General features: G+C 41.6%; 1 protein-coding gene and 1 non-coding gene across 5 annotated transcripts in view; one reads left to right on the forward strand and one right to left on the reverse strand.

Annotated features, from left to right (window-relative positions):
* Positions 1 to 24,372, reverse strand: part of MAP2K5 (mitogen-activated protein kinase kinase 5) — a 248,785-nt gene that overhangs the window by 37,159 nt on the left and 187,254 nt on the right. For all 4 annotated transcript variants that reach the window (XM_008708547.2, XM_008708549.2, XM_008708548.2 and 1 more), the window contains 2 exons: positions 3,589 to 3,650; positions 120 to 165 (listed from right to left, as the gene is read on the reverse strand). In XM_008708547.2, the coding sequence (XP_008706769.2) occupies positions 120 to 165; positions 3,589 to 3,650 (108 nt within the window). The remainder of the gene's footprint in view (positions 1 to 119; positions 166 to 3,588; positions 3,651 to 24,372) is intronic.
* On the forward strand, positions 1,443 to 1,576 carry LOC121105612. The gene has a single exon (XR_005838220.1). It is a non-coding gene; the product is annotated as a U11 spliceosomal RNA (small nuclear RNA).

Here is a 24,372-nt window from a genome sequence, read left to right on the forward strand (position 1 = left end):
AATTAAAAAACATTAAAAAAAAATAAAAGCAAAAAAAAATTCCATTCTGGTTCTTTAAACAGGATGTTAAGCACAGATATATAACCGGAGAATGCGAGCGTAACTAAAACTGTACTTGCCATCAGGTCCTCAGGTGCTGGTCTTTCTTTTGGTTGTTTCCGCATGCTGTAAGAGGAAAGAAGAAAAGCTCATTGTTATCTAGATCACTCACGGATTTGTGCTACATTTCCCACCATGGACTATTTCCCCCGGAATCTGAATGATTTCAAATTCATTATGTTCAATTCTTGGCCAAAGTATTAGCATATATTCCCTTTCTTTTATTTGGACCTTTAATTAATCAGATTTGGGGGAGATCTCATGAGTCAGAAACCCAAAGATTTTTTGGGGAGGGAGTTATTCTTGCAATACGGATGACGAATGAATTTAAATTGACCTAATTCCACTTCTGAAATAAATGTGGGGGACATAAAGCAGCAATATTTCTTCCTGACTCAGTTTCCAATTTATTTCAGACTTAAATCGAAGGAACAACAGCCTTCTTTTTTGGTAACTGGGATAAAGTAATAAGAAAAGAAACATGACTATTAGTCAAATGAGAAAACATTTTATTCCTTCATTAGGACTCTGAGTGACAAGTAATACATAAAAGAGGTCAGGAATGTAGATAATGCTACAAAATTACCAATGGGCTGTTCCATTAGTTCAACTTTTATTTATTTTGGCTACAATGCAAGTGGATATTCATTAAACAGCTGGGGAGGAGTTAAGTTTGTTTAAGCTGCTTAAAGAACCACAGTCCTCGTACAAATTATTTCTTGTCTTACGTACAGTAAGTATCATCAGTAGCTGTATCATGTATGAAGCTGCATGATGAAGCCCTCCCATGTGGGACCCACGTGACGATGAGTAGTTACCTATTTGGTGGCCGTAACTATACTAAACTCAGGGTGTCTGTAGGATGAAGTCATGAAAAGAGTCTGCTTCTTCTATTACTTCAAAATCACACAGATGCTTTTTCTTTACACAAGGCAACCTCTAACAAGCACGAGGAAAACCCGTCATATGATTCCTGCATTTGCTGACAGTATTTTTTTTTTTTTTAAGTAGAGAGACTTAATGATCATTTGGTAAATAAGAACCGTAGTTATGAACCATTAATGACATCGAGGACATTTGCCTTCCCTATAAATAACCATATGCACCTCTCAAATACTGCATCCATTAGCAAGTAATTCAAGCTGTCTCGCCAGTGGAGTTGGTAACAGTCCTAATCTGACATTCCAAAGTAGCTGTATCTCTTGGGAAAACAAGGCTATTACCCACTATCATTTCTGTTTCGGCTTGACATCTGTGGAAATTTCAACACAGGTTATCCCTCCCCCTGTCTCCATAAAACTTTTACATAGCAGCTGATTAATTTTTTGGACAGAAGGAAGGCAAAAAAGGGCTTCTGTCGTGAGTGGCACACGTAGGGCAGCTCCATTGCTCTTCGTGTGGAATCGACATCAAGAGATTTCGGAAGCATAATTTTTTGGTACCTGGGCAGCTGGTGATCGTTGGTCCCGGCGCCCTTAAAAAAAAAAAAAAAAAAAAAAAAAAAAAAAAAAGAAGGAAGGAAGGCAAAGCCTTATCTGCTTTTCCCCGTCTGCCCAGAACTGGCCCCACCCCCAAGTGGGTCTCAGGCCACACAGCGAGGTGCATAACCGTCCTGTCACGAATCCCACAAATCCCACATTGCTGGGTGGGTGAAGCCCAAACCAGTGCTCCGGGAAGCTTAGGAATAACACGGTTTATTTTACAATTTCTGCATTTCAAAATGGGACATTCCCATGATGTGCTTCTGAGTGTTTCTAGGAATTCCATGTAAAGGAAATTAAGAGAGATTAATACACATTTCTGGATAATGGCTCTAGATTATTGATGAGCTCAGGATTCCAGTGTTCAACCGATATATAGGTTTTTTCTAACATGGCACGCTTTGGAAATAAAACGTCTGCAGGGTAAAAATAGTTTTTAAAGGCTACAGAATATTATATAAGTATTTTAAATAAATAGAAACAGTGTTAATAAAATGTTTAAAGTCATGGGGAAAAAAAATCTCTTCCTCACATATTTTTCTATGGAGTATAAACCGTATGAGACATTTTTATTAAGAGGTAACATATTACACTTAGTCAAAAAGGTGATAAAGCTTGACATTTATATTAAGGAATATTTCTTGGCTTCACTTTAGTGTAATCATCAGATGGATCATGGTGGGGGAGGGGAAGGGGACAGTGCACAACCGTTTTGGTTCAGCAAGGACTCCCTACTGCACCATTTCGAGGTGCCACAGGAACGAAGGGTTCATTTTCCACCACTGAACGTGACTCTAAAGGGGTGATGAAATGGAATTCGGTGGACGAGGGGAAGGAATGTAGAGGTAGTTATGAGGAAGTTCCAGAATGTTCAGCACAGTTTCTGGTTAGTTCTGTCCCCTGCTTTGTGGTGGTCATTGCTACGCTCCCAATTTCCTTCTCTCTCTCGGTCTCTTTCTCCATGCTAGGGTGAGGGAGAGGGCCGAGGGAGGGCAGTGGAGCAACGGGACCGTCCACGGCCACCTGGGTGCTGCTGAATGGGGAAGAGGCTGGTGGATGATGTGAAAGGGGGAACCTCTTCTACCGAGGGGGAAAAGGCAGAAGGCTGGCAAAGAACTCTTGGCAGAAAAATGCCTGTTTCCTCAGGTGTAAAACGACAAGGGGTTGCCTGGAGTCTCTGAGGGCCCCTTTGATCTAAATCCTATGGTTCCTCCCAGTTCTTTAATGGCTCAAGTGGGCCTAATGGAACCAAGTTTTCAGAGTCTTTCAAACACCAAAATTCACTGAAATGGGACCCCAGTATTGTGTTTAACATATAACCAAAGATAAAAGTTATTTACTGAAAATCCAACGAATTAATAAACTATGACGCTTCCACTAAGTGACAGACAGTTTTATGGGTAACTTGAGGTTACATTAATAAAAATAAGCTCATATGTCTGTTCAACAGGGGCTATAAAATTGTGTATTTCTTAAAAAAAAAAATTGGATAGCAACAGTGTGTGTGCTCGTGGGGCGCCTGGGTGGCACAACGGTTAAGCGTCTGCCTTCGGCTCAGGGCGTGATCCCGGCGTTACGGGATCGAGCCCCACATCAGGCTCCTCTGCTATGAGCCTGCTTCTTCCTCTCCCACTCCCCCTGCTTGTGTTCCCTCTGTCGCTGGCTGTCTCTCTCTCTGTCAACTAAATAAATAAAATCTTTAAAAAAAAAAAACAAAAACAAAAACAAAAAAAAAAAAACAGTGTGTGTGCTCGAAGAAGTAGCCTGATTCTCAGCAGTTTATTAAAACAAGAAAGAGCCTCTAAAGTACATTTACGACCCTTTGTGTAAATAACGTTTACATAATTTAAACAATTTCTTCAGCTTTGCTGCCCCATCTGCCCAAGGCCCCGAAGTCCCTCCCGTCTCCAAGAGGAAGCAGGGAGAGCCATAAGGTCTCACGGAGCCGCAGAGTTAATGGCATGTATCATTTACATTGAGGGCATGGCATGTTTGCAAACGGGCTCACCACTGAGTGATGAAATGTACAAATGGCTCGGAGAACTCTCCAACCGGAAGGACGGGCGAATCCTGGGATGGAGGAAAAACAAGTCACCAAAAGTCACAACAATTCCTTTTCTTCCTTTACATGCACCCCCCCGCCCCCCAAGGAGCAGGATAAAGATGAATCTATAACAAGGATTCACCAGCATGTGTAAAGGAATATAAGGCCTCATCCAATTAAAAAGGCTGTCTACACCCTCTCCCACATGTTTACGTAAAAATGCCAAATTTAAAGCCACACACATTTTACAATGGTGAGAAACCGAGAGCAAAGAGGGAGGGGAGGTGAAAAAAGGACAATGATAGCCACAGGGTAGGAAAGAAGGTACGAAAGTGTAAATGAGAAATTAATGATTATTTAAGTAACACACAAATGGTCTTGTAATTAACAAAGAGCTGTGAAATTATTCTTGTGTTGACCTTTGTTTCTTTTACTGGATTTGCTATTTATTTACACTTCCCTTTTTATTTACATTTATTTGTATATTCAACTGCTCTTAACTGCTTGCTGAATCATTTGGGTCAGGTTTTTTGTTTGTTTGTTTTTGTTTTTTATTTTAATAGAAAGGCTTTTATAGGGGAAGCTGTTTCCTGAAAAGGAATTTCCGCCTATTTGCCAGTCTGGGCAAACTCGTCCTGTGAGAAAGGCAGTGAATTAAGGACACAATGAAGAACTCCCACCTTGACCACCAAACAGAACTGGGGTGGAGGAGGGAGCCACTTAAAAGAGCAGGAAACAACGAAGCCACAAATGACAACCACTGATAACACAGGGAGCAAACCCATCACCATTTGCAAAGGAAGGCTTTAAGAATTTAGGAGTTTTTCCAAGAATGACAGAGAGTGCCACTGTGTTTATAGTGTAGCGGCTCAGGATGTAATGAAATTACACTGCAGAGTACTTTAACAGTCATCTCATTAGACCTACAGTTGGAACAAGAGAGCCACATAAAGTAGGCAGCTGCAAATGACTCCATTCCCATCTATTCTCATTTGCTATTAAAAATACCTTTCGGCGGCTTTTTTCCTCTCTGACATCCCTACACAAAGTGCCCTGCAAAGTATGATACATGCACCTATTTAAATTAACAAAGGAATGACTTATTTTAATCTCACTGTGCTTTGGAGTGCTTTGGCCATTTGGATGAGCAATATATCATTACATACAACCTTCCAGCGCTGCAGGCAAGAAACTCAGAGCATGCAGCATTTGGTGGGAGCCAAACAATTTCTCTAGCACACAACTGTGTCAAATGCATGCATGTATTCATTATTGAGAACGAGAGGAAATAGCTTTGATGTAGTGGAAAAAAGAAGATGATAAAAGCACCTCTACAATATGCGTGTCATTATCAATGGTGGCAGATAGATACAATTGCACAGCCTCCTATGTGATTAGTAAATATACATATAATTGCTGTGGCCAATTATCAGAAAAATGAGATCGGTAATTACAAGACAGAAAATTAACTAGAACTCTTATTAAGGCTTTGTTTCCAATTCAAACAATTGGAAACTGCTGGAAAATACAATTAAATCAAAAGGAACTGAGGGGGTCAAAGCAGCCAAAAAAAAAAAAAATCGCAAAGAGATTAAAAGAAAAGGAATGTGAACAAGATGCTTCTTAGATTTGGCCTATCTGTCCTCTGCATTTACTCTATTCGTCCAGAGCAGGGGGAGGTTAGCAATCATAAACTTAAAATTCTCATCAGTAGAGAAAGGCTTCCAAGAAGAAAGGAAAACAAAGGAAAATGGGAGTGAAATAAAATCTTGCCCAGTTCAAAGGATTACATGCAGGCATTACACAGAGAGGACATGAAAAACAGGGGGCTGATGAAACCGTCCACTCAGAAGAAACAGGCGCACAATAACATGACAAGTCTTCGATAAAGGTACTATAAAATGGTCACAGAAGTCCCATCGGTTTGAAGAGCAAAAATAAAACAGGATATCAATTTCAGCCCGGCCTGTTTTAGGAAAGTCATATATATATATATATCTCACTGCGCCTGCAAGATTCTACAAGGCCCAGTTCAAGAAATGACATTTCACTGTCTCAGAAACTATTAGTAAAAAAATGGTTCAAAGTCTGAGGTTCAAAAACTATGGACTCTGATCAGGTAGTTAGTCATCCAAGTCATCATTTCCAGAATTCTTTCGGAGGTTCTAGCACTGGGAGTGTCGGAGGAGTAGTTGATTAAAAATTCGATGTTTAGGAAGATAAAAGCCTACTGCCTTAATGTGGCTGAATATTTACGAAGATGGTTAAAATTCCGGACCGGTTTTCTACAAGGATCCTAGTAGAAAACATGATGCTAATGTGGGCCTCATTTCAAAGTATGATACCAAGAGTAAATTAATGAATTATAGACTAGGCCACTTGATGAAGATGTCATTTTAACATGGATGAGAAACAAAACGAGGGAATGTGACATCTTTGCATGGGTAGTTAATTTTATTTAAGACCTGATATTGTAGCCTGTTAAGTTCCTCATAATATAAAACTAAGGAACACTGGGTGGTACCCATGAATAATTTATTTCACTTGTGAAAATGCCAGCCCAAGTCGACTTTACAGAACCGGGGAGAGTGGAGTCTCATCTCAGGGGTGCCTGGAAAGAATCACTCATCAGAGATGCAGGGGGAAATTCTAATCTCACATGCATAATGCCAGATATTTCTTTTCCTTTTAAAATCCGTGTCTCTTGCATACCTCAAAGGAGAATTTTCTGAGATACAGAAGACTGACTGGCGGGGGGGGGGGGGGGGGGGGGGGGGGGGGGACAGGCACGCAGGGGAGGTGGTCAGAATGTCACGCACAAATACGAGGGGTGGAGGGGTGAGCAAAGGAGTCCTCTGAGAGTCTCCCACTGCACAAAAGCACTCAGGCTGTTAACACTCCAAAGGAAAGCAAATGAAGAGACCTGCCGGTGTGCACCACACTGGGAGGAATTTAAATTGTACTTTTCTCATTTTTAAGCAAGTAAAATCAGAAGTTTGTTTAGAAGAGCATTGTAGAACACCTCCGAGAACCTGCCTATGGAATTCAAATCTGAGCGAGGGAGGGAGGCTGAGTGGAGCTGTCCCAGTTTCCCCGCAGCTCCCAGGGAGGGGGGCGCATCCAGGTACGGCTGGGTTAGCGGGAGCCCGAGAACCGTGCCAAGGGGTTCAGGGATCTAGTCGGGTCCTTGCTGCTACTCATCAGAAACGTGCTCTGCGAAACATGGGTTCAGGGAAGATGAACAAATACATTTCAAAAATATAAACACGAACTGGAGAAACAGTTACACTAATAACTCTCAGGCCTGGCTGAAACCGACTCTCAACTGTTAATAAAAGTCACTCTTTTTAAGACCCTGGGTGCCATACTTCACCTTAAGGGCTTTTTTTGGGGACGCTTTTCTGTTGAACTTCTAAGCACAGAGGTATGGAGTGAAACAGTGGACACAACCTTAACCAGAAGCCTTAACCTGAGATTCTAGTCCCAAGTCAACTTTAGAGTCCCGCTAAAGGGACACAAAGCTGGGTCTTGTTATCAAGCCGGCAACTGTTACATAAAAACAGCTGCCATAAACCATTTCAGTAAGCAATTCTGGTCATCAAGGAGGACAGCCTCCAAGTCTCAGAGGTTTCAGTAACTACCTGGTCAGCCCCTTTTGCTAAACAACAGGAACACAAGCACGTGGCATGCTAGAGAACGACGAAGGACAATGGGAAAAAAGTTTGAGCGATGCCTTTGCCTTGTGAATAATGAACGGTTCAGGAAGGTCAACCCATTACAACTGAAACTGTTTAATTATTAATTATGCACAATCTATGAGCAAAAGGACAAGTTCAGAATGTTTAATGTATGCTAACTTCAACTGGACTCTCTCTGGGTATTTTGTTATTAGCACTTGTCAGCAAGGTACTCAGGCATAAAAAAAGGCAAGCAGCAGAAAATCTGTGTGTGTGTGTGTGTGTGTGTGTGTGTGTGTACCTACACACTCAAAGAGGAGGGGAGGGGAGGAGAGAGAAGGAGGGCTGACTCCAATCATTGCTGCTGCCAGTTCACTTGCAGACAACTATGCCAATAAGCACACTTTGTGACCTTGAGAGCAGGCAGGTAGGGTGGGTACTCCAAATACAGAAAATAAAGATGAGGCAAATGCTTCGAAATCACTTACTTAAAAGAGAGCTCATTATTTCAAAGGCATAGTTTTTTTGGCTTTGGAAAGATTCAGGACAATGTTTGTGCATGTCCACGTGTGCGCACGCATGCATGAGTGCATGGGAAATGGGTAGAATCTGAATTCGGTGGATTATATCAGTGTCAGTTTCCTGGTTGTGATACTGTACTATACTTACAAGCTATTAACATTGGGGGAAACTGGGGGAAGGGTAAACAGGCTCCCTCCATATTATTATTATTTTAAAAATTATTATTATTTATTTTAGAGACGGAGAGGGGAGGGAGAGAGAGAATCTTAAGCAAGCTCCATGCCCAGTGTGGAGCCTGATGCAGGGCTCAACCTCACGACCCTGAGATCATGATCTGAGCTAAAATCAAGAGTCAGACATTTGGGGCGCCTGGGTGGCTCAGTCATTAAGCGTCTGCCTTTGGCTCAGGGCGTGATCCCAGAGTCCCAGGATCGAGCCCCACATCGGGCTCCTCTGCTGGGAGCCTGCTTCTTCCACTCTCACTCCCCCTGCCTGTGTTCTCTCTCTCGCTGGCTGTCTCTATCTCTGTCAAATAAATAAATAAAATCTTAAAAAAAAAAAAAAAAGAGTTGGACGTTTAATCAACTGAGCCGCCCAGGCGCCCCTCTCCATATTATTTCTTACAACTGCATATGAATCTCAAATGCTGTTGAAATAGAAAGTTTAAAAAGAAAAAGGTAAGGAACTATTTTTAAAAACTCTGATGAGGTCCAGATTCTTGGTGGAGCTCAGCTTTGTGTAAAGGGAAAGGCTGGCATAACTACTCAATGGAAAAAAGTTAAGGGAACTTTGCTTGAAAAAATATACCTGAGGATTTAATTTTGCCTTTAATTCATAATTATGGATAATAATGAAACCTGACAAGGATATGGTGGCTAATTCAAACATTGATAGGGCATAGACATAAAGTACTATGTAATAAAAACGATAGTCATTCATTACTTATTTGTTGGTTTGTTCATTCAGTAATTTTCTTGACCACCTACCATGTCAAAGGCTCTGAGCCTGGCAACGTGGGACGACTGATATTTAATCCATAACCTTAAAGAATTTGTGTACTAGTCAGGAGGACAAGGTGTGTACCCCTAATAAAGAGCCCTGCAAGACGGAGGAAATGGCCAAGTAAGGGCTGTACTGGGGAGCACCAAGTCTGGCTGGTACACAGGAGTTCATAAGGGAGAATGACAGAAAACAGAGTACGAGTCTGGAGAGACCTTCTTTGCCCTCCTACCCTCTTCCTTCCTCACTTCCAGAGAGTACTGGGGAGGAGGAGGGACCTCGAACAGTTGCTTCTATGTCCTGTTTCCTTCTCTTCGCGCAAAACAGACTTTCCTTCAAACCAAGATTTTATGCTTATCAGGAGTAAAAGAAGGAAGACCGAAGAAGGGCAACTTCTCAGACATCTCAGGGTGTTGGCCACGCCGGCAAATTCTAAGGTCAGTTGTGCTGTTGGTTAGATTAAGGCAGCCTGGCAAGTTAAACAGAATATGGCAAGCCTTCTAACATGTTTAAATAGCTTATTTCCAGATTTCATGGTGTCAAGCCATCAAGTCAATAGGTAGTTAAAATCAGAGAATCACCTAGAGTCTGATCAGTATCAAGTTAATACACTAACATTTAAAAAATAAATTTTCTAATTCGAGCCTAATGTTCCTTTGGCCTGGCCCAACGATTTCTGTCCCTACACACGGGGATTCACCCTAACTGCCACAGCTCTTTTAGGTTGTTCCACTCTTGTCCACAGGGTTGGGATCAAAGGTCGTTTGCAATTCCAGTGGCTTCATGTCAGGCAGCACAGCATTTTGCCTTGTTAGACCCCAAACTGGTTTTTGATTCTCCACTGTTCACTACCTTAAAAGAGCACTTTTGTGAGACAACGGCAGAATCCATAGGACAAAGCTCCTCTTGACTGAGAAGGAAACTTGGTTTGTTTGAAAAAAAAAACAAAACAAAACAGAAAAAAAAACCCACAAAAAAAACCCTGCACCCTCCCCTTTAAAGATCTCCACAGAAACTAATTTACAAACTAAGTATCTATCTGTCCAAAGTGTAATCCAATGGTAGATTTGGGAAAGTAGCTCAGTTTTAATATTGTGAAGGTCCTCGGTGTATCTGTAGGGTGCTGCTCTAACGGGCCCTAGCGGGGGTGGGGTGAGTGGGGACAAGGCAGTCACATCTCATCTTGTCAGAGAGGAAGGTGGGAACTAGATGACAGCTGTTCTAGGTCACCAGAGAATGAGACAACAGCCCGGCTTAAGATACAAGTGAACCATAATTACACATCGGAGTTGTACAAGTTCAGACAATGCTTATGAAATCACTCACTTAAAAACGTGGCCGCTCTGTGAGGAAACGATCAGTATTTTGACATTATGTGTATTTTTGATTTCACAATGCAGACAGAACTGACCAAATCCTTGGGGTGTTAGGAGGGACGGTGCTGGGAATGAGGCTGTGAATTTAGGAAGGCTTGCAGATGGACGTCATGAGAAAAGAAAGCCTCTGACCCTCCTCTGCTGGAGACCAGCAAGCCCTCCTTTCACTCATCCCACTCCGCATCAAGCCGTGAGCGGAGAAAGTGAAAGATGATTCAATTTCCACACCGGGTCACCCCATGCTCTGGGTTGCCAGATGTGACAAATTACATGTGTGGGCACTCTGGTGTAAAGTTCTGTCCACTGGGTCTGGGCTGACAGTAGCAGCTCATTTAACTTGTCTCAGAAGGACCTGGAACCAGGGGCAAAAGGCCTGAATTTTTGCCACTTAAGCACCCACCTGACCTATAAACCCTTAAATCAAGGGACAACCAGCTGTTAGCCAAGTGAACACCACAACCGGACGGCTTATAAAAAACACAAAACATAAATGAACAAGTCTAGAAGAATCTGTCTGTAGGTAATTGGGACTTGAGATTATAAAGATTTTTTCCTGTTTTTTTTCTCCTCAACATGTTGCAGAAGTTCTTCAGCACTGAGGTCAAAGGGAAGAGGGAAAAGAAACTTTGTCACTAATATCAAAACCAACCCATCATTTAGTCTACAATTTTTTGGCCACTTCAAAGGTTTATATTTACTCAGAGATTTTCTAGACCTATGGCAAAGATCTTGGTGTTTTATTAAATTCCTTGAAAAGAGGTAGAGAACTGGAACGTGGATTAATCTTTGAAACCATATTTACAGTTGCTTTCTCTCTGAAGCTAATGAACAACCTGTTTTTTTCTCTATTTTAGGTCACTTGTTGGTCACAGGCTGTAGGTCACAGTATTACTTAGAGGTGTCCATACGAACAGTACACACACACACACACACACACACACACACTCGCACACGAACATCCACACATACCTCCCCTTTCCGTGGCATGGGCAGAACAGCAAAAACATGCCTGTCTCATACCAAAGGGATTGCATTTACAAAAGTAAAACCCGTTATTGTCCTCTCGGTAGCCTCCCAATGCATTTCCATTGCTTTTCCATAAAACACTGCAGCAAATAATCAAGCATGACCATTGACATCCACAAGATTGAGTTTTAGGAACCATTAAATGAGCTCACCCTCGTGGGAAGCCTCCTGCTCAGGCTGGTCTAAAGGTAATTATTCAGCAATTCCTACCTGTGGTTTTACCTTGTCCCTGTATAGTGTTTGAATTTCATATGCTGGTAAGGGCAATTTTTTTTCCTCGGGAAAAGTCCAGCTACACATGTTGGATCCGGGACTTAAATTATAATGTTAATATACACCCTTCACCAGGTTCGATGTGCAGAAGTGCTGATTAAAAGCCATCTTAGATTAAAGGGAGATCATAAACTAAACAAAAAACGCAAGAGGAGAAATCTCAGGGAGAATAATAACCCTTAGCAGATTCCGAAATGAAGGGAATGAACCCCTCCTCTTTTCCTAGGTAAGGGGTTAGCACAGAGCTAACTGAACTACACGCACGCGTCGTTCAAGGGCAAGAACCTGGCAGGTCCGTGTCCTGAAAAATCAACAAGCCATAACACTATCAAGTCAGACTCTGAGAACTCACTGAAATCCAAAGACCACATCGTCACACTGTATGTCCTCCTGATGTTCACTCGACTGTTAGTTAAAATAATTACCGCCATTTGCCACCTGCACTGCAAGCTACGGAGAAGGGAAAAAACAGACCTTCCCGGGGCTGCACGGTGCAGGAGTGCTGGTGGGATTTGCTTACCTATTTTTATAAACAAATTCAAAGGCTATGTGAGCTGTGACTCAAAGGCTGAAAATTATATGTGAAATTGTGCTCTACCTGGTTCCAAACAATAAACTCGGAGAGAAGGGAATTTAAAGCTGGGTAAAGAAGATAGCGCATCAGTTTAAAATTAGTCAATATAAGAGGAACAAAGAGAGGGAGACAGGGAGGGAAGAAGGGGGAGGAAGTGAAAAAAAAAATAGAACTACATACTGTGAAATGAACAAGTTCAGTTAGAATGTTCATCAGGATTTGGAAAATCATAATGCCATCTGCTACTCTGGACCTCAGAACATCAGGGATCTCGTGGGCCCAGACGCTTCCATTTCCAGGAGGAAGGAAGGAACTTATACTCCCTGGAACGCTGCCTCCATTCTGGAATGGAGGCAACACCCCAGCCGACCGGTTTGGAATCTCTTTTGAGAACATTTGCACTGCTCATATACGCGTTTTCCCTGGTTTAGGGAAAATGAACGGCAGGCAAAATGATTACAGCAACTCGGCAGTGAGGCGGAGCGGTGCCCCAGCCTGAGCTGCTGGGGAGCTGACCCTGGTATCCAGCTTGGGCTCAGGGTGTGTAGGTCCCATCATGGTGGATTAAATGAGCATTGTCCTACGGCTGGATAAGACTTCACAATAGAGCAACACATGTTAAATGACAGCAGCCAAAATTGGCCCCACCAGGCAACTGCCCATTCACAGAACGCTATTCATAGGCCTCCACCACCAAGAAATTAATTCATTAATAATACATCAGGCTTCATGGACAATTCAACGAAAACAACAAAAAGCTACTTGTTCAATGACTACGTAAAAGATGCAAAATTTTTCCTGGTTAAAAAAAACAAACAAACAAAACCCAAATCTAATTGACTTACTGTAATCTAAATCATACGGATGTTTATGCTAATATTTTGGTTAGTAAACAAGAAGAAATGGAGAAAGTCTATCTACTGAATTCACTCAGTGCCACGAGGAAAAAATAAAAATACAGATTTTTCTTCAGCATTAGCTAATAAAATCTGAATTTATAGAACTGGGTATTTAAAAATTATTTTTTCCCATTTAAATGACTTTGTACATCCTTCCGACTACCAGGACAAATTTTGCTTTTAACTTGTTTCTTCTGTTACATTTTTTTAAACTCACTTTCTTTCTCCTCCCTCCCGACAACTCATAAATATGAATTAAATATAATTATAAATGAACAGAACATTAACTTTTGGATTACCGCTGTGTTTTGGTAGAATGTTAATGTCATTTCTAAAGAAACAGTTATTACCAATAGAAAAAGTAATTACTAAAGGAACCCCGGCCTTAATGCTAACCTATTTTCAATCTTCACACCAGCCAAACTGCATTAATTTAAACATACTGGACTTTTCAAAGGAGGTATTAGATTTCTAAAGGTTGCCTTACATAAAGGGGAGTATCAGTTTTCGGGGTCCCAATTATATATTCCCAACACTATGGGACACAGGTCTAGTTCACGATATCGCTGGAGGACAAGACTATTGTGTATCCACTTGTATTAAGTTACCAAGTTTCTAGTGCCTCGGTCATTAACTCATACAAGTGACAAGCGTCATGGAATTGTGTATCAACACCCACGTACTCGAGTCGTTACAGTGTTAGCCACTGCGGTCGGAAGCTCGGGCCTGCACAGGTCATCAGGGAGCTCAGGCCAGTGAGTATTGTCTCAGGGTAAACTGCCTGCAGTTTCGTGTCGTGAAAGGAAGAGGCCTGCCTTTGGATGCTGGGAGCAGGAGAGATGGGCATGTTCCTTTTACTTTTTACTAACTTCAGAAGCCAGAATTACGGCAAAGTCCCCCAGGCAAAAGAAAAAAAAAACAGAATGGATATTATTTCCTCTGGGATTGGTTAATACCGCTTTTTGAATTCCAGGGAGGTTTCCTTAGGCAACCATTTTCACCCCCACTGGCCGCCCCCAGAGAGCACCTGCTACGTTCATAGCCCAGTAGCTTCTCACTTAGCCAGCCCCCAGTAACCTGTCTGGGAACGAGTGATTCTGCAAGAATGATTGTTTTTTGGTTTAAGAGCCAAATCTTCTGTATATATAAATCTTTCTAAAAGAAGTCAAGCTCCTTCCTGCCGATTTAAACAGATATGCAGAATAGAATTCAATTTTTTCTTAAAGGCCGGGAGTCATTCTTAGCGAAACTGAACTGTGTTGCAATACATCTATGCCCTTGGGGCATGTCTGCAATGCCTTCCAAGTTGTTTTCTTTTATAGCTTTTAAAATAATCTCTCCTTTTGATGCCACAATGTTCAGCTGTCACTTTTTGCTTCCATCAAGGTCAGTCATAGGGTAGTAAGTGGAAAGAGCCATACCCTTTGACTGCCACTCAGTTTCCTCATCTGTAAAATGGAGTGTTAATGGGAAAGCAACATGTTTCCTGGGGGAAATGTCCTGCAAACGATAAAAGTTAAGCCTAGACGTCTGAATTTCGATAAAGGACCATGTAAATTAGCTAAGTACCTTCTCATCATATACTTTCTCTTACTTTTTTGGATTTGTTTTTCTGCAGTCTTGAAAAAACAAGTAGTAAGTTCTTATAATTATGCATACACTTCATTTAACAAATACTTGTATGTGACCACTGCATGTGAGGTGAAACAGTATAAAGATAGAAATGAGAAGCCTAGGAACTTAGAGTCTAGTTGATAAACTACGTATAACTGGGTCTGGAACAGGAATTAATAATACATTTTCTTAAAAGATTTTTATTTATTTATTTATTTGTCAGAGAGAGAGAGAGAGAGAGAACACAAGCAGGGGGAGCGGCAGGCAGAGGGAAAGGCAGGCTCCCTGCTGAGCAAGAAGCCCAATGCAGGGCTTGACCCCAGGACCCTGGGATCATGACCTGAGCTAAAGGCAGACGCTTAACTGTCTGAGCCACCCAGGAGTCCCTAATAATACAGTTTGGAATGAGGTGCGTGGTACCATCCTATGAACAGAATGCTAATCGCCTTCTTCCCGTAAACATGCCTTTCTCTCTGTGTGACCCATGTCAGCGAGGGCCTGACTGCCCCAGCTGTGTGCTTCATCCCTGACCCCACCTCTCTACGTTCCCCTACATCCGATTATTCACCCAAGTCAGTTTATTCTATCTCCTACTCTTCAAACACGCTCAGGCTAATTAAAAGCCCTCGTACTCTCTGATCAGAACTACAGCTTCCTAACTGCCCCTCCCAAACATCTTCCACAACCCTGTTAGAGATTTTTCTGAAACACATCTGGTTCTGTTGATCATGTTTAAAACTTTCAGGGCCCTCACCCGGAAAGTGCCTTCAGGCACAGTGTGTAAAGATCCTCTGAAATGTGGCCCTTGTCTCATCTCCTGATACTTTGCCAAGCACTGCAGCCAAGCTGAACTCCGTAGAGGCTTCCGGTATCTGAGACTAACTCCCGTGGCCCTTCGGGGTCCCAATTCTCTGTAGAAACTTCTGGTACATTATCATCTCCTCCATCATCAGCCCTCTCGTCTGCATTTCCCAGCACTTTGTCCACACTTTTATTAGAGGAGTTATATAGCTGCAAACATCATTGAAAACCTTATCATAAATACCTACTTATGTGAGTGGTTAAAGAGAATCAGTGTGGTCCTCTGAGAGCCCAGACCATCAAGTCTCATACCACTTATATTACCTCCAATTTAGTTTAAAGTGATCTGTTTATATGTGACTGTTTAGTGGTCTGCCTCGCGGACTAGAGCAGAAACATTTTAACAGTGGCAACTGCATCCCTATCCCCAATACCCAGCTCTGGGATTAATACAGGTTTACAGAATGATTGTTTGGGATATAATCAATGATTTTCATACCATAATCTATGGAACTTTAAGAATTTTTATGAGAGTGCCAAGACTGGGGTAGAGACAGGGACGAGGTCTAAGCCTCCCACCCTCTGATCAAACTAGAATGGCTTCAAAGTCCAAAAAAATAAACTCAAAACTTTTGTGTGCCAAAGAACACCAGGAGGGTGAAAAGACAATTCACAGGATGGACGGAGATATTTAGAGTCGCGTATCCAGAATATATAAAGAACTGTTACAACTCAATAATGAGACAAATAACCCAATTTAAAAATGGACAAGGGAACTGAACAGACCTTTCTCCAAAGAAGATAATCAAATGGATAATCAACATATGAATATATGTTCAACATCATTAATTAAAAGGGAAATGCAAATCAGAACTAGAATGAGAGAACACTTCACATACACCACGATGACTATAATTAAAAAGAAAAAACAAAACAACAAACCCAGAAAAAAACAAGTGCTGGCAAGGATGTGGAGAAATTTGAACCCTCATAAACTGCTCGTAGGACTTGAACATAGTATAGTTGCTATGAAATACAGTTTGGAAGTTCATCAAAAAATTAAACAGAATTTTCATATGACCCAGTAATTCCACTCCTAGGTATATACAAGTTGGAAACATAAGTCCATGTAAAAACTTGCATACAGATGTTCATAACATTATTCGTAATAGCCAAAAAGCAGGAACAGTTCAATGTTCCTCAACTGATAAATAAACAGAATGTGGTATATCCATACAATGGAACATTCCCTGGCCATAAGTAGGAACAAAATACTGACAAATGGTTACAACATGGAAGCACCCTAAAAACATTATGTTAAGTGAAAGAAACCAGATATACAAAAAACAGATATTATATAGTCCAATTTACATGAAATGTCCACAATAGCAAAATCCATATGGACAGAAAGCACCTTAATTAGTGGTTGCCAGGAATTGGAAGGGACAGAGGAATTATGAGTGACCGCTAACAGGTACTGAGTTTCTTTTTGGAGTGATGGAAATGTTATGGAACTGAGTTGTATACTTTAAAAGGGTGAATTTCGTATTATGTAAATTATTATTTCAATAAAAATCTTTTCAAAGGAGAAGGGACAGACAGAAATGAGTTTCTCTATGATGGCCTCTGTTCTTAGGGGCTGTGTTATATGACAGAGGCCCTACTCTGCCAGATAGGATGGGCCTCAGTAGAAGAAAAGACAAACTTAGACCACATTCTATTTTGTGTAGAACTAGGCTTGCCAGAAAAATCTGTTTTTTAATTTACTCCAAGGAGCATTTACTGAGCCCCCACTTGGGCCATTATCTCTAGCAGGTGTTGGGATAAATCCCTGTGCTGGATGACTTCATGATCGAGTGGAAGACAAACTCATGAACTAAATCTGGTTCCGTATGATAAAAACTGTAATAAAGCTTTTGTAACCAATGCTATGCTGGATGCTGCCTAGCAGTGGGCAGGAGCGTGCTGGGATGGAAGAGTGGGAAGGTAACAGGGACAGCTTCAAAGGGGAGATGCCATTTGAGCCGGGCTTTGGAGGATGCTTGGGGCATGGACCAAGTGAAAAGGGAGAGAAGGTCATTCCAAGCAGGGGGAGGGACTCTGAAGGTAACTGGCTGACCTAAAGTGAGGCTGAAAAAAATACGGGTGAGAGTCTCAAATGCCGTGCTAATAAGTTTAGATATTATCTTATAGACAGGGTCATCGATGGAAGGCTTGAGAGGTTGAGATCTGTATTTCTAAAAAGATAATTCCATGGAAGTGGAGTGGTAGGAGAAAAAAGGCATAGAGAAAAGCTTAGAAGCTTTTTAATAATGTGCTTTCAAAGCAGACTCTTCCCCTCCTTTCCTTCCCCCGTTCCTGGTCCTCAATCTTCTCATCCCCTTCTTCACGTGTCACCCTCTGCTAGAACAGAGATGTTAGCTGCCTCTTGGTTTGCCCGGTTCATGTCCAAGTCTCTAGCCATGTGGTTAACCTCCACCCTCTCCCGCCAAGTGGGCACTGGCCTCAAACGCTGTTTTCTTCTAGCACTGGACGTGTTTGCTGGCATTTCTAGAAACTGTTAGAGGAGCCTCATCTAAGTGAAGGGTTCTTCTAAGTTCAGGTGTCTGGTGGGGTGGATGCCTGTCCCCATTCATAAGGACTCTTTTTTTTTTTTCTTAAGTAGGCGCCAAGACCAGCGTGGAGCCCAATGCAGAGCCCAGACTCATGACCCTGAGATCAAGACCTGAGCTGAGATCAAGAGCCACTCAACCGACTGAGCCCCCCAGGTGCCCCTCATGAGGACTCTTTTTACTCCCACGGTAAAGACGTGCCTATGCCAGCCAGGCAGCTAAGGAAGGATCCGTGGAGGCTCTCATGTCTTCATTAACATTTATGGTTTAATAGAGTCATAAGAACTCACTGAAGGCACAAACTTCTTAGGAATGGAGGTTTGTAATGATGGACAATTATTATTCTTGTTATTATTATTTTTGGCAACAGTCTGTTCCCATCTTAAGCTTTACTCTACGCACCATGAACAACCCCATAGCAATACCCTCCCCCCTTCCTCCAGTTCTTGCCCATCGCTCAGCTGGCCACTTTGTTTCCATCTTCCTTCCCCCATCCCCACTGGGGCCTTCTTGTCCAGCCCCTCTTCCTAGCCACAGATCTTGTAGGGAAAGACATCACCTCCCCTACTTCCCACCCTGAGGCACAAAAGTCTTCTTTTTAGAGCTGTGGTCTGCCACCACTCTGCCTGTCTATTGGCCTGGAACCCTGGCCTTGCTGCAGTGACTCCACGTCCTTGATGGTACCCTTTGACACACAAACGTTTTACATTTTGATGGGGTACAATTCTTTTTCCTTGCTTATGCTCTTGGGTGTCATGTCTAAGAAACTGTGACCTAAATCACGGTCATGAAGATTTACATCTATGTGTCCTTTTAAGGAGTTTCATAGTTTTAGCTCTAACATTTAGGTCTTTGAACTCTTTTGAATTAATTTTTATGTATGCTGTGATCGGTAGGGGTCCAAACTCACGCTTTTGCATGTGGATATCCAACTGTCCCAGCATCATTTGTGAAAAAAATGATTCTTTCACCATTGAATGGTTTTGGCGTCCTCGTTGGAAAACAATTGACCATGGATATATGGGTTTATCTCCGGACTCTCAATTCTATTCCATACGTCTGTCCTTATGCCAGAACCATACTATCTCCATTATGGGAATTTTGGAGTTTTGAAGTCAGGAAGCATGAATCCTCCAACTCTCTCTTTTTCCCCCAAGACTGTTTTAGCTATTCTGAGTTCCTTGCATTTCCCTATGCGTTTTGGGATCAGTTCATCCATTTCTGCAAGAGCCCCCTGGGATTTTGCCAGAGACTGCACTGAATCTGTAGACCAGTTTGGGGAGTACTGCCACCTTAACAATATTAAGTCTTCCATTCCCTGAACATGGGATGTCTTTCCATTTATTTAGGTCTTAAATTTCTTTCAATAATGTTCTGTAGTTTTCCACTTTTGTTAGATATCTTCCTAAGTCTTTTGTTCTTTTCGATTCTTTTGATAACTTGAATTGTTTTAATTTCATTTTGCATTACAAGTGTATAGAAATACAATTGATTTTGGAGCACCTGGGTGGCTCAGTTGGTTGAGCGTCTGACCCTTGGTTTCGGCTCAAGTCATGAACTCATGAGTCATGAGATCAAGCTCGGCATTGGGTTCCACACGCAGGAGGGAGTCTGCTTGAAGATTCTCTCCTTCTGCCCCTTCCCCACTCATGTGCATGCACGTGCGCTCTCTCTCCCTAAAATAAATAAATCTAAAAAAAAAGAATATAATTGATTTTTGTGTGTTCTTGTATCCTACAACCCTGCTGAACTCATTCATCAACAGTTTTGTGTGTATTTTCCAGTGTATTTTTATAGTATCATGTCATCTATCATACAGTTTTGCTTCTTCCTCCTCAACCTGGATGCCTTTTCTTTTTCTTGACTAATTTTCCTGTGTCGAGTCTCTATATAAAGTCAAACAGAAGTGGTGAGAGTGAACATCTTTGTCTTTTCCTGATCTTAGGAGGGAAGCTCTTTTAGTCTTTTACCATGGAGTACGATGTTAGCTGTGGGGCTTTAGATGTTCTTTATCAGGTTGCTGAAGTCCCCTTCTCTTCCAACTTTGTTGAGTGTTTTTTTTTTTTTTTAAATCAAGAAAGGGTGGTAGATTTTTGTTAAATGCCTTTTCTATGTCTACTGAGATGATCGTGGGATTTTTGTTTTTTTTCCTACTAATATGGTGTATTATATTGACTGATTTTCATTGGGCCAAGCTTGCTTTCTGGGCTAAATCCCACTTTATTAATATGTGCAATTTTATATGCTGCTGGATTCAGTTTGCTGGTATTTTCTCAAGCATTTTTGAATCTATATTGATAAGAGAAATTGGTCTACGGTTTTCTTGTGAAGTCTGTTTGGCTGTGGTATCAAGATATTACTGGCCTCCTAGAAGAAGTTAGGAAGTGCTCCCTTCTCTTCTATTTTTTGGAAGAGTTTGAGAAGGATTGGTGTTAAATCTTCCTTAACACCCATGAAATCATATGGTCCTGGGCTTCCCTTTATGGGAAGTTTTAAAAAATTGTATTTGCTTGTTGTAAGTCTACTCAGATTCTGTATTTCTTCCTGAGTCAGTATTGGTAGTTTGAGTTTTCCTAGGAATTGTCCACTTCATCCAGGTTATCCAATTCGCTGGCATATGATTGTTCATGTCATTTTCTTATACTCCTTTTTAACTCTGTAAGGATGGCAGTAGGAGCCTGCTTTCGTTCCTGATTTCAGACATTTGAGTCTTCTCTCTCTCTCTCTCTCTCTCTCTTTTTGGTCAGTCTAGCTAAAGGTTTGTCAATTTTGCTGATCTTTTCCAAGAACCAACTTTTGGTTTAATTTTCTCTACTGTTTTTCTATTCTCTATTCTGTTTATTTCCGCTCTAATTTTATTATTTCCTTCTGTCTGCTTGCTTTGAATATGGTTTGCTCTTCTTCCTTCTAGTTCCTTCCAGTACAAGTTTATGTTATTGATTTGAGATCTTTCTTCCTTTTCAATGCAGGCATTTACAGCTAAAAATTTCCCCCTGAACGTTGCTTTTGCTGCATCCCATGAGTTCTGGTATGTTGTGGTTTCATTTTTGCTCATCTCAAAATATTTTCTAATTTCCCTTGGGATTTATTCTTTGTCTTATTGGTTACATATATGCTGGCAGTGTACTGTTTCCATATATTTGTATTTTTGTTCTGTTTTCTCCCTCCTGGGCCCCTTGGCTCCTTGGTCAGCTGTCCACTTAGTATCCATACTCTGTCTATGCCACTGTCCTCTATCAAAGGCCTGCTCTGCATTCGTCTTCTTCAGAAAGCCTTCTTGGAGAAAGCAGGAGAGAGAAACTCTCCAGCGGACCCACCCCGATACTCTACATAGAGTGCTATGCCGTGACATTCCTAAGACCAAATCCTTTTTCCTTTCTATTCACAGCAGGGAAGAACGGTCAGTGTATCTCAGAATTATTGAGCTAGCATCTTCAACAATCAAGCCTATTGTTCGTCTACACACCTGGCTCAATTTATAGCCCAGTACTATCCACTAAAAGTTTGTGTCTCTACTTCAGAATATAAATTTTGGAATTTCACAAATCCTGTAGTTTTTAAAAAAATTTTCTACTTGAGTGCAGTTGACACACAATGTTACATCAGTTTCAGGTGTACAAGACAGTGATTTGACCACTCTATACATTACGTTATGCTCACCACCAAGCGTAGCTACCATCTGTCACCATAAAATGCTATCACATTACCATTGAATATATTCCCTGTGCTATAGCTTTCATACCTGTGACTTATTCATTCCATAACTGGAGGCCTGTACCTTCCACTGCTTTTCACCCATTTTGCTCCTCCCTCCCCCGCCCCAAGCTCTGGGAACTACCAGTTTGTTCTCTGTATTGATGAGTCTGTTTTTGCTTTTATTTATTTGTTTTATTTTAGAGTCCACATATAAATGAAATCATAGAGTATTTGTCTTTTACTGTCTGATTTATTTCACTTAGTATGATACCCTCTGGGTCCATCCATGTTGTCTCAAATGGTAAGATCTTATTCTTTTTTATGGCTGAATAACATTCCACTATGTGTGTGTGTGTGTGTGTGTGTGTGTGTGTGTGCACAGACATCTTCTTTACCTATTCATCTGTCAATGGACACTTGAGTTCTTTGATATCTTGGCTATAATAAATAATGCTGCAAAGAACACAGGTGTGCACACATCTTTTCAAAGTAGTCGTTTTTGTTTTCTTTGGGTAAATATGAAGTAGTGGAATTACTGGATCATAGGGTATTTCTATTTTTAAATTTTTGAGGAAACTCCATACTGTTTTCCACAGTGGCTGCACCAATTTACAACCCCACCAACAGTGCATGAGGGCTCCCTTTTCTTTTTTTTTTTTTTTTAAAGATTTTATTTATTTATTTATTTGACAGAGATAGAGACAGCCAGCGAGAGAGGGAACACAAGCAGGGGGAGTGGGAGAGGAAGAAGCAGGCTCATAGCGGAAGAGCCTGATGTGGGGCTCGATCCCAGAACGCCGGGATCACGCCCTGAGCCGAAGGCAGACGCTTAACCGCTGAGCCACCCAGGCGCCCCGAGGGCTCCCTTTTCTTTATATCCTCACCAATATTTGTTATTTCTCGTCTTCTTGATTCTAGCCATTCTGACAGGTGTAAGGTGATAGCTTGTTGTGGTTTTGATTTGCATTTCCCTGATGATTAGTGATGTTGAGCATCTTTTCATGTGTCTGTTGGCCTTGTAGTTCTAAGAAATCAACACTTTCATGTAGAAGATATTTCTGATCAGGTATAAGCATGACTTAAAAGAATTCACTTTTTACTAGTAAAGTGAATAAACAGAAGTCTAAATCAGGGATTTGCTAACTGGCTGAGCACCTACAGATGTTAGATAGGAATTTATTTTTAGCCACAATATGTTTGAAACATATATACTGGGAGTAATAATCCATTTTTCTGGTTGTCATATTTTAGACAATCTGAATATTCTGAAACACATCTGTGAACTTAAAAACGATTCACAAGAAGGATTCAAACTATTCTGCCCGACATCTACTTTTTTCCTTTCCTGACCTGGGAAGCTCCTGGTCATCCTTTAAGACCTAGCTTAAATGCCACCTACCCTGAGGGGCTTCTCCTAATCACCCCCAGAACAAATGCTTGGTCCCTGGGTTCTGTAGATGCACTCTACACTGAACCAGACTATTCTTTTCTGTGTCCATATCTTTTCCAAGGCTGTGAATGACTCCTATCACTGCAGTTCCTAGCACCTTAAATCACCGGTGGCCTCCACTAGTTGACTCCAGCCAGCTTGGGATGTAGTGACCCAGAAATCATTGCTGTATTCCCACCTGCCACACCAATGTGGCCAATCCTTTGCTGCCGGCCAAGCTGGAACCCTAGGCACGGGGGAGAGTGTTAAATGGCTATGTGTCTTCCTGAGCCCCAGCACATTGTATTGCTCAGGATGCGGGACCGTGCTTCTGCCTTTCTACTTTCACTTACACACCTAGTCTGCAGTTGGCCTGAGTACCTTGCCTAGAAGCCCAGTTTCTCTCTAGGCTTGAAGGCTGTCCTCACCATGGTCTGCTCAAGTTAAGCTATCAAATAGCGGGAACTTTTGATAACTATCTGCTGAATGAATGCACACAAGTCCACCCATTGTACTTCATTAGAGAGAGAGGCACAAGCCTCTATCTCCCTTTTCAGGTGAGCCTGGACCTTACCTGTACCACCTGGATTTCTGATTTCACTTCGTACCTGCTAGTCTACTAGGGTCACTATCAGGAAAGCAAAGACAGAAGACAGATGGTTAGATCACTGGGGCAACAGGTAGTCACTGTCAAGAACAAAGAGTGACCAAAGAAACCAGAGATGATCGCAAGGGAGAGCAGGGGAAAGCACCAAGTGCAGCTGTGGAAGGCTATTTAGCCTGGGAACAAATGACTCTGCTCACCAGAAAAGGCCCAAGCTCATCACTGAGTGCCAAGGCCAAACACAGGCAAAAGGGTTGGTAAAATTCAGTGAAAGAATAAGGTAAGCCCCACCCAGTTTTATGGCCCCAGAGGGCATCAATACATCAAAGTTTAGGTCACTATTATGTTAGTTCACTATCAAGTTTAGTTCACATCAAAGTTTAGTTCGCTATCATGTTCAAAACAAGGACCTGAGTCATCAAGAAAAGGTTAAATGATATTCATTACACATCGTCAACAGGCTGCCAAGACGCAGACACATTTTAGAAACACTTCTTTCCAAAAATGAAAACTTCTCATTGATGTCAGAGCTTGAAGTAGTCAATCTCAGTTATCTAGACAATAGGGGCCGTCTTACCCCCCACAGATATCGGATGGCTACGGCATCACGGCACACATAGACACTTATCACGTAACAACTAATCGA

Source organism: Ursus maritimus, unplaced genomic scaffold (assembly GCF_017311325.1).
Source record: "Ursus maritimus isolate PB19 unplaced genomic scaffold, ASM1731132v1 scaffold_27, whole genome shotgun sequence".
Lineage (NCBI taxonomy): Eukaryota > Metazoa > Chordata > Mammalia > Carnivora > Ursidae > Ursus > Ursus maritimus.